We start from the raw sequence: 12,516 nt of genomic DNA, 5'->3' as shown, positions 1-12,516 counted from the left end.
TGGACCCTAGGTCCCCGCTATTTTTGGCCCGCAGACAAAACCACCGCATTCACCCGGCACTGTGGGGCCACTTGGAAGGTAAAAACACGGCCCATTTCCCCGGCTATCCCCGGTATACCCCCGGACCTGGGGGGGGGGGGCGTGATTACAGCTGACTGGTGCATAAGTATTACTTTGTGCACAGGATTTTTTTTGAAAATGAAGACTAGTATATTCAGTACGCAGTGTTGTCAGGAGGGAAGTTACTCCCACAGAAAACACGCACAATATCAACACAGAAACACAGGGACGATCACGAGAACGCCCCGGGCGTACAGCAAATAAATTTTGGTTCCCATATGAAATCTCGAAATTAGGGAAAAAATTAATTAAGGATGTAATTTGAAACATATGTAACTTTTTCGGGGTGTTGGCACTGGTCAAAGATTGTCGTATTGGCGTTCAGAGTCATAATAATTCATGACATACCTTCAATGAAAGTAATCAATAATAATAATAATAATAATAATAATAATAATAATAATAATAATAATAATAATAATAATAATAATAATAATAACACACGTCTTATTTAAATGTGGCCTTCTGGCATGAACACAACTAAAGTATTAATAACCAATCTTAAATAAAACAATAAAAAATGATAAACAAAAGGAAATGTATGCCTAGGGGTTTGAGGATACGCTCCCAATCATTTTATGGTCCGAAATGTTGCATTTTTCAAGAGCGTATTTTGTTACATTTTTTCTCCAATACTAACTTTAAAAGTAAATTCTGACGATTTGTTGGGATGGGGTGGGGGCGCCAGATGCTCCTCCCTGGAACTCGCTAGTTTATATGTGTCCCCTATACTGTAGGCCAAATATATGGCAAACATTAAAATTTTTATATGCATGCATTGAGTGATTCAAAGTTTGTATAATTATATATACCGTTTTGAAGAAATGAATACAATGCGTTTTTTAACAACGATACATCAGAGGTTATGTTTGACTTATTTAAAGTTGACATAACCCTTGGCTACAGTACAGTATACAGATATACACAAGTTGAAGTAATAATACTGACTTATTCATATTGGTCCCAGGTATAATGTGGTATAAGAATATTATATAACATAAATTGATAATAAATAATGGAAGCATAACGCACTAATTGTTTTCATTACAATATTCAGTTTACAAAGTACTTGATTTAATATGAAGATAGTATGTATAGAGTACAGGTAAAACTATATTTTGAATATAAATCTATTTTTAACCAAGCTTAATCAAGAGTTGTCGTGGCCGAGTGGTTAAGGCGATGGACTAGAAATCCATTGGGATCTTCCCGCGCAGGTTCGAATCCTGCCGACAACGCAATCTTTTTACTGTAATAAACTCCATAAATACACCCAGATTAAAGAGATGGACTCCATTTCAACATGATTTTAACTGGTTTAAGTTACTGTTATCATCACACATCACACACATACTTGTGTACGTTTAAAAGTATGAGGAAGAACCAATGATGGTCGTTTAAATTGCACGGGCTGAAACTCAGTACTTTGGAACAGGGTTTAAAACCCACTTTACAGAATACATTTGTATCCTAAAGTTTGTATACGCTCGTTTATACGGTACTACAGAGGTGACATCTGCAACACTTAATTTATATTGGGGCACAACTTACTAAATTGTGGCCACATTTTAGTAACTTGAGGCCACGACTTAATAAATTTAAACCGAGTTTCACGATTATGACACAGTAAGCAACCCTGATACTAAAACGCTATTTGTACCCAGCAAACGGTGAATGATATGGACGCAGACAGGGAAAGTATTATAATCAGATTACTTTCAGGAAGGCATTTCTTATGCTAATATTGTAACAGTTTTGAGGAAAAGTCATATACTAGTAATTCAAATATGTTTACGTCATTTGCACAGTACTGAGATCGTTGACGTTAAGCCGAAGAGAGTACAATAACGCTCTTTCTGTTAGTGACTTTGTTGACAACGTGATCGAGCATTCTTGACACAATCATGGTTCTAGAATTATGCGACAACGGTGCTAGGCGAATGAATTGAGCATAAGGCAGTTCCGTAGCTACATATAGGCCTTGTAGGCCCGGGCCTACAACTTTTTTGGAAAATTTGAATAACACAAAAATGTAGCAAAAACTTCTCAAACACTTTGAACAACTCAAAAGCCTGCTTTATTTTAACGAAATCAATTTTGGTGTTGTATTTTTAAACTACGTGCAGAGTGTTTTGCTTGGTTTTATTGTAATCATTGCAATTGTAATGTATAATTGAGTGTGTGTAATATGCATATAAAAGTCCACAAACTCACATAGAATCATCGGGCCTACAAGCTTTTTAGACCCTAGCTACGCCCCCGTAAGGTTTGAGTTTATCGTCCATGTCCACAACCATCACTCGCCACCATGACAGCGTTCCATCCTCTTTCTTCTTCCTATTGCTTCCATCAGGACTAAATAAGGCCGGTTTGTACAGGCGAAATATACGATGCATCTATAGTACCGCACTATTTCCGGTAATAAAGCGTCAAATATGACACAGCTGTTTTGATTGGTCTCAAGTTACTAAGTTGTGGCCACAACTAACTAACGTGCAACGCCGTAACCATAGGCATATTTTAAACCGAGGAAGTCGGGGGGGGGGGGGGGTCCCGGGGGCATATCCCCCCTCCCGCTGACTTTTTTCTCTATGGACAAGCTCGCCAGAATGAATTGATTTTCAATGATTTATGGGTATTTCAAGACAAATGAAATAAGCAAACACTGATTTAAGATACAACAGATTCATGCCAAATAATTTTGTTTTCTGATCAAAACCAAAAATAATTCGGGAAATTCCCGCAATCGCAGAATATCCTTGGGGTGTATTGGAGATATTTTATGAACACACATTTAAGCTTAACCATAAAGACAAGAGTCTTTCATCATTGGCCGTGTCCATCTTTTGAGTCTTAGCATGTTTTAAAGCTCTGAAAATGCGTTTGCAGTTCGCACGAACGGGACATAACAGATATGTTTAAACTTAAGGTTTTCAATTGCCTTAATAGGATGGTCGTTTGAAAATGTTTGTTTGATTGTGTCTTCAGTGTTTCACGTAATTTCCAGGTAACAAATAAATTTCCTCTAAAACCTCTTCCAGGAAAACGAGAAATAAGGTGCTGTAATGGTCCATCGATGCTGTATTTTCACCGGTATTTGCCCTGTGATTTACCAACGATCCTTTGTTTCCCTGGCACTATTATTGACTAGTAATTGTACAATTATTTTTACTGACTTTTCAAAAGAGTCGGGATTGACCATTCTCGTTCACTAGAGTGATGATGCTATGCGTACCATTTAAGATTTATCATTATCAAACCTCTGATGAACGAGAATGGGATTGACTCAAGCTATATATAGGTTCTGAGGATATCCGCAAGGTCGTTATAGCTTCAATGTGAGCCCATATCAAGTCACGATCGTTGGCTTGGGATTTCAGACAGTGGTCTTATAAATTCCAATGTGTTGCATCAAAAAGCCACGAGAATGAACACGAAGCTTTGTTGCATTTCGGACATGCGTTTCAGATTTTTTACCTGACCCTTTTCCTTTTCTTGCATACCGAGCGTGGGCGTCCGAACATGTGACCAGTGCTGAAAACCCCGTCTTACACCAATCATCAAACGCGATTTTAAAGGAACTATCAAGTTGACGTAAGTAGTGATCAACAGTTACTATGCTTCATGGCGCCAGTATACAACGTCGCATGCGCTTTTTTGAGTGTATTGCACACAATGCGTTTTCTACGACAACTTTTCCACAAATTGATAAGTTTAGGTATGCAAGGGAAAATGTCGACAGGCCTCGTTACCGGCTAATGCGCGCTCCCTTTTCAGGTGACTATTCTGATAGGAAACAATATATACTTATCCATCCCGCGCCATTTCAGAGATATATTTTTATGGATAATAAAACTAAATCAAAAAAAAGTATTTAGAAGACCAGTGTCATAATAAATGTACATCACCAACAATATTATTACAACATTAAATGAAAACCATAAAAGCCGACGGCAATCTGAAACCGTTTTCACGTCATGACGTTGGCGTCTGTGAACAACTTTGCACACAGTTTTGCGGAATAACTTAAATATACACAAACACCGTCAAACTTGCACTGGATGTATTTCTTTGGTATGCAAGTAAAAGTATCGTTTCTCGAATCCAGAAGTGGAGTTAAGTATATTTCATTCTACTCTATTCTACTAATTTATCTCATGATCTTGTACTGCAAATTTTAATCGAGACGCTGCCTCGGTGTGGCTTTGGCGCTGACGTGCGATGTCAGAAGGGACCGATAAACATCATAAAATACACGAGGTTTTAATACCTTCCGGCATTACACCGACGATAATATACAATTTTATTTTGTTTCCGGTCTTCAAAGTTCATATATTTATTAAAGTGACACTCTTATTCAAAATCAATACATACACATGAATAACAAACATCTACGTTTACTGATACCCTTCAACTACTTCCTAAAAATGTATTTACCGAAAATTTGAGTTACTAATAACAAGTTTTTAACCCTGTATTTAAAAAAAAAACAAAAAAACGCAAAACATATTAAATGATTGGTGAATGCTAAAATATTTATTGTGATCTATTATAGTCTCATTAGGTAGAAATACCGTGTTTTATGCACATTTCTTTCAAATTACACTCGGTATCCTTCATAAGAACCATTGTTTCCGACATTTATTCATCCTTTTTGGAAAATTAAAACAATAAGTTTAAGAGTGGTAAGGAGTAAGAGTGCATCTTTAAGTCCCATACAAATCCTCCGATGAAAGAAGTGCTCTTTTGCAGCAAGACATCTGAACATAGTGGCCTATCATGATTTTGTTCCTGCTCATCACCGGATGGAGTGAGAATGAACAGTTTCCGGCAGTTTAACCAGGCCGTCAACCAAGTTTAAGTGAAAATATAGGAAAAAATATAGGGAATTTTGTTCATTTTTGTTTTCAGTCTTCAAAGTTCATATATTTATTAAGTCCCATACAAATGAACAGTTTCCGGCAGTTTTGATATGATATCATGAAGATGATACATAAATACTGATCACAGGATTCTCTTAATGTGCAATACTATTGTTCATGTTGATTGTGCATGTTTGTTTTGAAGTGGGCGAGGTAGAGCAATATATAGCCATTGCAAAATTACACCAATAGGACAGAACTCATTATTTTGTTTAAACAAGAGCTGTCGTAAGACAACGCGCTCGACTTCGCCGCTTTGACTTAAAAGTGAATACAATAACAATGTAATATTACCAAGTTTGGTCTATTTATGTCAAACGTAACTAAAATTATTCAATACATAAGGTGACTTTGATGCTCCCCTCCCACCACCCGAAAAATGACGCAAGTCATTCAAATAACTTGATTTTCCATTATGAAAATGTGGTAAAGAATATACAAATATGCCTTTCAAAAGAAATAAAAAAATAAAACAAAATAATAATAATAAAAATTCAAGGGCCATATAGTATAGCCCTCCTTGTTTTCCCTTGGTAAAAAACTGGTTAAGAATGTAAAAATGTGCCTGTCAAAAGAAATTAAAAAAAATAAAATAAAAAAAAATATTGAGGGGAAATTATTTGTATTAAGAGTTAAAATGGAGTTATGTTTCTTGTTGTAAGATGGTCGTAAATAATTTTGAATTTTATTAAGTGCATTGAATGAAAGGTATAGAAGTTTTTTTATTTAAATCCCAACTTGCCCTTAACGTTTACTTGCCTAAAACTTTAACCTAAGTCAATCAGGGGCCATAACTTGTATTAAGGATATGGAGTTATGTAACCTCATTGAGTGATGGTCCTGAACAACTGTGTGAAGTATTAAGTCAATTGAATGAAGGGTATAGAAATTATTAATAAATATCCCAACCTGCCCTCAAACTTTAACCTAAGTTCCATAGTCAATCAGGGGCCATAATTTGTATAAAAGATAATATGGAGTTATCTAACCTCATTATGTGATGGCTCTGAACAACTGTGTTAAGTATTTAGTCAACTGAATGAATGGTATTGGAGTTTTAAGTGAAAATCCCAACTTGCCCTAAAACTTTAACCTGCCCTAAAACTTTAACCTAAGTCAATCAGGGGCCATAACTTGTATTAAGGATAATATGGAGTTATGTAACCTCATTGTGTGATGATCCTGAACAACTGTGTGAAGTATTAAGTCAATTAAACAAAGGGTATAGAAGTTATTTATAAATATCCCAACCTGCCCTAAAACTTTAACCCAAGTTTCATAGTCAATCTGGGGCCATAATCTGTGTAAAGAATAATATGGAGTTATCTAACCTCATCATGTGATGGCCCTGAACAACTGTGTGAAGTATTAACTCAATTGAATGAAAGGTATTGGACTTATAAGTGAAAATCCCAACTTGCCCTAAAACTTTAACCGGACGCCGACGCCGGGGCGAGTAGTATAGCCCACCTATTCTTCGAATAGTCGAGCTAAAAATACATAAACTGTCTATCACGGCCTCAAAAGTATGTATGTATGTATTTCTTTAGACCTTAAGTGCAAGCACTTTCATACCGGGTCCTTTGTTTTTTTCTGAAAGGACAGCAATCGGAAGAGACTGTGGTGGGATACAAGGAAGTCCGGGTGCGATATACACAAGCTCTTTTTCGAAGAGACCCCTTGGTTCTTTAACGTGCTCGGTGTAAAGCACTGATACACGGGGTACAACTTTCCTTGGTTAAACCAGTACAGAATACACCACTTTCCCTAGCACTACCCTTTAATTGCCGAGCGCCAGGCAAGGCAGCTACTTGTACCAACTTTTGACGTCTTTTGGTATGACACGGTCAGGGATCGAACCAACGACCTCCCGCTCTGGACGCCTTAACCACTAGGCCACGTGGACGGTTAAATGTGAACATAAAAAGAAAATAGAAGAGATATTTCTGCACCTAAATGAAATTTTATAACACTTTTGAACAGAAACCTTTACAGAAATAAAGTTTGTCTATTTTTTTGCAGTTTCTTCAAACAAATGTCTTCATTTATATTCCAACCAAATATTAAAGAAGAGTTAAAACTCTTGATAAGTTAAAGAGCAAATCTATATTTGTTTTTACTTCTTTTTTATTTTACATGTGTACCATTGCAAGTTTGAAATAAGTAGAAACTTGAAATTACTAAGGAAGTATTCGTTATATAAGTATGTCACAAATTCATTTGTAACAACTTTGCAGTGTTTCTAAAGCAAAACTTTGAATTGCAAGTTTGAAAATGATTAAGTCATTACTAACCAGTTTATTTGCAACATTTGTTAAAACATAGTCATAAACAATATCGATCAAGATAGAATAGCATGGACCATACAAAATAAATACAAAACAAAACATTAAATTGAGATGAAATACACATCAGAAATGATACAATCACAATCAATAAACATCTGTATTGCACAATAACTACATGTTAATCTTACAACAGAAAATCAATGCATCAACAGGTTTTCTGGATTTTTGTAATCAAGCAGTGAGATGAATAAAAAAAGTTGGGAAAATATGTCAATAAGTCACAGACTACATCTTTAAACAAAATAAAAAGCATGGTATTCTTGTAGATTTCACACACTAAACTAGGCTTAAATCCTTACTTACATATTTCAAACAATTAATAATCACAATTTATCAAACATAGACAACAAAATAATGATAACATATAAGAAACACCTATATTCTGAAAGTTCCTGGGAAAATGATGCCTTTTCCATTCACATGTATATATAAGTCCACATTTATAATGGTTTGTTTAAAATAATATTTGAAAATAAAACAAAAGTAAGTGTTACTACACATTTAAAGATTTTTGATATTTAATTTAAACAGTGACCCAAACATAATCATATGTTTTATTAGAAGTATTTAAAATGGCTAGAATATCTATATCTAATAGTTGTTCAATGTAAAATAGATCTACAATGTGCTTTATTTGCTTAAAGCATGCAGGCATATTTGAAAAAAATATATGTACATGTAACTTATATTTCAGGAAATGTGACGGGAAAATAATAGTTTATCAGATGTAAAAAAAGATTGAGAATTTTAATATATAATATTATTCGAGTGAAAGATCAAAATTCGTTTCATCCAATGATCACAAAAAACAAAAATGAATGGCACAGAGGCAAGTGAAATAAATTTTGATATTACATTGAAATTAAAAAAAAGAAGTCTCTTTATTAATTTTAATAACAAGAGCTGTCACAGAGACAGCGCGCTCGTCTATTCCGCCCCTTTTCAGTGTAAGGATTGAAAATTTTTGGCGAAACATGCATGGATCACTGTTAGATTAGATTTCAATGCAATACATAATGTGTGGAGATATTAACATAAATGTGGTTACATGCAAAATTTTAACCAGAATTTTTAAGTGTATTAATAAAGGGCCATTATTTGCAAAACACAGTTATCTAATTTGGTTATTCAATTAGGTTGGGTGGTTGAATACCATTATATAAAGTCTCAATGCAATACATCAAGACTTAGTATTTGCTGAGATAATATCCTATGTGTGCTAACATGCAAGACCTTAACCAGAATTTCTAAGTCGCATAATAAAGGGGCAAAAATTATAAAATATGAAAGATAGAGTTATCTTACTTGATTAAATAAGAAGGTTAAATGGTTGGGAGCCTGTGTGTAAAGTTTCAATGCAATACATGATGTATTTGCTAAAGCATTGACTTAAAAAAGGTTGCATGCAAAACCTTAACCCAAATTTCTATGTTGAATAAAAAAGGGCCATTATTTGAATTTAATGCAAACAAGAGTTATCTTACTTGGTTATTTAAGTAGATTGGATGGTTGAGTACCATTTTATAAAGTCTCAATGCAATTCATCCAGTAGTTGCTGAGATATTAACCTATGTGTGCTTATATGCAAAACCTTAACCAGAATTTCTGAGTCGAATAATAAAGGGCAATTATTTGCATTAAATGCAAACTAGTGTTATCTAACTTGGTAAATTAAGTAGGTTGGATGGTTGAATACTATTGTATCAAGTCTCAATGCAATACCACAAGCAGTTGCTGAGATATTAACCTATGTGTGCTTGCACACAAAACATTAACCAGAATTTCTAAGTCAAATAATAAAGGCCTATTTTTTGCATTAAATGCAAACTAGAGTTATCTAACTTGGTTAATTAAGTAGGTTGGATGGTTGAGTACCATTGTATCAAGTCTCAATGCAATACCTCAAGTAGTTGCTGAGATATTAACCTATGTGTGCTTGCAACCAAAACCGTAACCAGAATTTCTAAGTCAAATAATAAAGGCCTGTTATTTGCATTAAATGCAAACTAGAGTTATCTAACTTGGTTAATTGAGTAAGTTGTATGGTTGAGTACCATTGTATCAAGGCTCAAAGCAATACCTCAAGTAGTTGCTGAGATATTAACCTATGTGTGCTTGCACGCAAAACCTTAACCAGAATTTCTAAGTCAAATAATAAAGGCCTATTATTGGCATTAAATACAAAGTAGAGTTATCAAACTTGGTTAATTAAGTAGGTTGGATGGTTGAGTACCATTGTATAAAGTATCAATGCAATGCCTCAAGTAGTTGCTGAGATATTAACCTATGTGTGCTTGCACGCAAATCCTTAACCAAGGGGTGACGCAGACGCCAACGCTTGGGTGAGTAGTATAGCTCTACTTATTCTTCGAATAGTCGAGCTAAAAATGTCAAATTATTTTGTAAATTGAAAAATAGTGTGAGAAACATAACATCATGACGTCATTCCAGTCACATCATTTCAAACATTTTCAAGCTGGTATAGTGAACACTATGATACTTAAACAATATGGGAATCAAGATGTGAAGTGCTGTCAATATAATGAAATTAATATTTTCAGAGCTGTAAAACAACAGCAGTGAAAATAACATTGTATTTCACTGAGAAAAAAAACCCACATAAAATAATCATCTTTACAATTAAAAAATTAAAAGAAGAAGCAATATTACAAAATTATTACAATGCAACAGAAATAAAATAAAAAAATTATACATATGGATTTAATATTTCATAATGCTGATCTGATGAAAACAGAAAGAAAGCCAGCTTGCTCTTAACTCAATCACAGACGTCAATAGCTGTTTTTTGCTCTTGAATCCAAACAGGAAGTGAAAATGCCCCCGAAATGGCTTATGCAATTTCTGATATGCCTACATTGAGGAAGAGCTATCATAACCTGTAAGTGAATGCCAGCCACCATGATGGTTGATGTCAATTGTGGAGGAGTGATGGAGTTAGCGGTAGGGACACAGGTCTTGCACCTCACACCTCATCTTTATGTACGGAACACATGTGCAAAGTAATCTTGCATTTTCTTTGTGCATGACAAAATAACAGTGTGGACACAACCAGCTACTCTATATAATCATGCATGAATCATTCCAGAGCTATCATAAACTCGGAGTCTGATCTTGAACTTTGAAAAAGGGTCTGTATGATACACATCACCTGCTTGTATCAAACACATGTGCCATGTAATTTTAAAATATTTGATATGGTTTCCTTTACCCATATATCCCATCTATCACCTACTTACTCCTTAACTTAATATGAAGCATTCCATAACGATAAACAACCTTTGAGGTTGGTGCAAGAGTCTTGCATGCATCATGTTACCTTTATGTACTGAACGTATGTGCCATCTTATCTTAAAATGACAAAGATACAGCCGGACATGGAAAACTGGACAGACAGTGCAATTTTAATATGCCCACCTTTGAGGGCATTAAAAGACTTAAAACAGTTCTGCTCTAGATTTCCATAGCAAATACTGACAAATGTCATAAACTAATGATGTTGTTCTTTGAACAGCATACGGATAGCGTACAATGTAATGATGAGTTTATCTGTCTCAGGACATTCATTGTCATTATTTTACTTTGTTCCAAATAGTTGTTTTGATTTCAAAGGGATTGTAAAAGTTGAATCAAGCAAATGGGAGATGTCAACATCTGACTCATCATGGAATGTGTTAGAGAGATTTGAGCAGGATTTAGAAGCGGACACTTCTGTGTTCAGTTCTTTCAGCCAGTCTTCATCTTCCTTTGAGATGTCCTGGGTGGATTTTGACATTTTTACGCCCAGGTTGGTTTGACACACTGGCTCGGGTGTGGTCACTGACAGCTTGGATGAGGCCGCTGAGAGGCAAGCATGTTTTAGCCGTGTGAAAAATCCATACTCACTCTCACTTCGTGGAAGATTTGAGTTAGGCTCTGAAAGGAGAAAAAGATTCACTTACAACAACACATTGCAGATAAAGTTAAAGCAGTTGGTATATCTGTTGTTAATTTCATGTGAAGTCTGAGCTGAAATTTGACCGATTTTAAGCCTATCAAGGTAGAATAGCATGTTTGCATGTTAACATAATGGTAAATAATCAGATGGCATTTTTGAGTTATGTTTACTTAAACATTTACAAAAATTATGTAAGTAACTTTAAATGATTATAATTATGATCATGATTATATTATGGTTTACAATTGGAGGATCATAAAAATGAAAAAAGAGTAAAAACAAGAACAAGAGCTGTCACAGAGACAGCGCACTCGACTATTTGGCCGCTTTTCAGTGTAAGGATTGAAAAGTTTTGGCGAAACATGCATGGATCACTTTTAGATTAGATTTCAATGCAATACATAATGTGCTGAGATAATAACATAAATGGTTTCATGTAAAATTTTAACCAGAATTTTTAAGTCTAATAATAAAGGGCCATTATTTGAAAAATACAGTTATCTAACTTGGTTATTCAATTAGATTGGGTGGTTGAATACCATTGTATAAAGTCTCAATGCAATACATCAAGTAGTTGCTGAGATATTATCCTATGTGTGCTAACATGCAAGACCTTAACCAGAATTTCTAAGTAACATTATAAAGGGGCAAAAATTATATAATATAAAAGATAGAGTTTTCTCCCACCTCAGATAAGTAGATCCAATAATTTAACCATGCTGGATATTCTTATCTTGCCCACGGGCGAAGATAAAATGCCCGTATGGAACTCCTTTTTAATGGTCACCACATTGTAATTACCTCCCTTGTTGAAGACTGTCGTCAGTAGCATCATGGAAACCTTGCTTATGGTAATATTTAGAACACTAATTAATTATTTCTTGCTTCAAATGTCACCATAAAACAGTTTTCACGCACCATTCAAGAAATAATGCTTCATTCTCCTTAGAACTATTTAAAACGACCGGTTTGACTATTAACATTACCTGGATCACTGCGCCCGTATCTATGACAACCACGTGCTATCGCATATCCATACGCAATTATTTTCACTAAGCACAAAAGAGTTCCAGCAAAAAATACATTTTTACTTAATTTTGCTTAACTGAGGTGGGAGAAAAAGCATCTACCATAGCCGCTCGTGTAAGATTGGTTCATCCCGACCCTTGCA

General features: G+C 34.9%; 1 protein-coding gene and 1 non-coding gene across 2 annotated transcripts in view; one reads left to right on the top strand and one right to left on the bottom strand.

The window, feature by feature from the left end:
- The first annotated feature begins 1,276 nt into the window (after positions 1–1,276).
- Positions 1,277–1,358, top strand: Trnas-aga (transfer RNA serine (anticodon AGA)). Its single transcript has one exon. It is a non-coding gene; the product is annotated as a tRNA-Ser (tRNA).
- Positions 1,359–7,320: 5,962 nt separating this feature from the next.
- The window catches only part of LOC128216879 (histone deacetylase 11-like), a 63,277-nt gene continuing 58,081 nt past the window's right edge, over positions 7,321–12,516 (bottom strand). Inside the window, exon 10 of the mRNA XM_052923582.1 lies at positions 7,321–11,323. Coding sequence (XP_052779542.1) covers positions 11,317–11,323 — 7 coding nt within the window. The 3' untranslated portion in view covers positions 7,321–11,316. The remainder of the gene's footprint in view (positions 11,324–12,516) is intronic.

This window comes from Mya arenaria, chromosome 14 (genome assembly GCF_026914265.1).
Source record: "Mya arenaria isolate MELC-2E11 chromosome 14, ASM2691426v1".
NCBI lineage: Eukaryota > Metazoa > Mollusca > Bivalvia > Myida > Myidae > Mya > Mya arenaria.
This window is presented reverse-complemented; position numbering and strand designations above follow the sequence as displayed.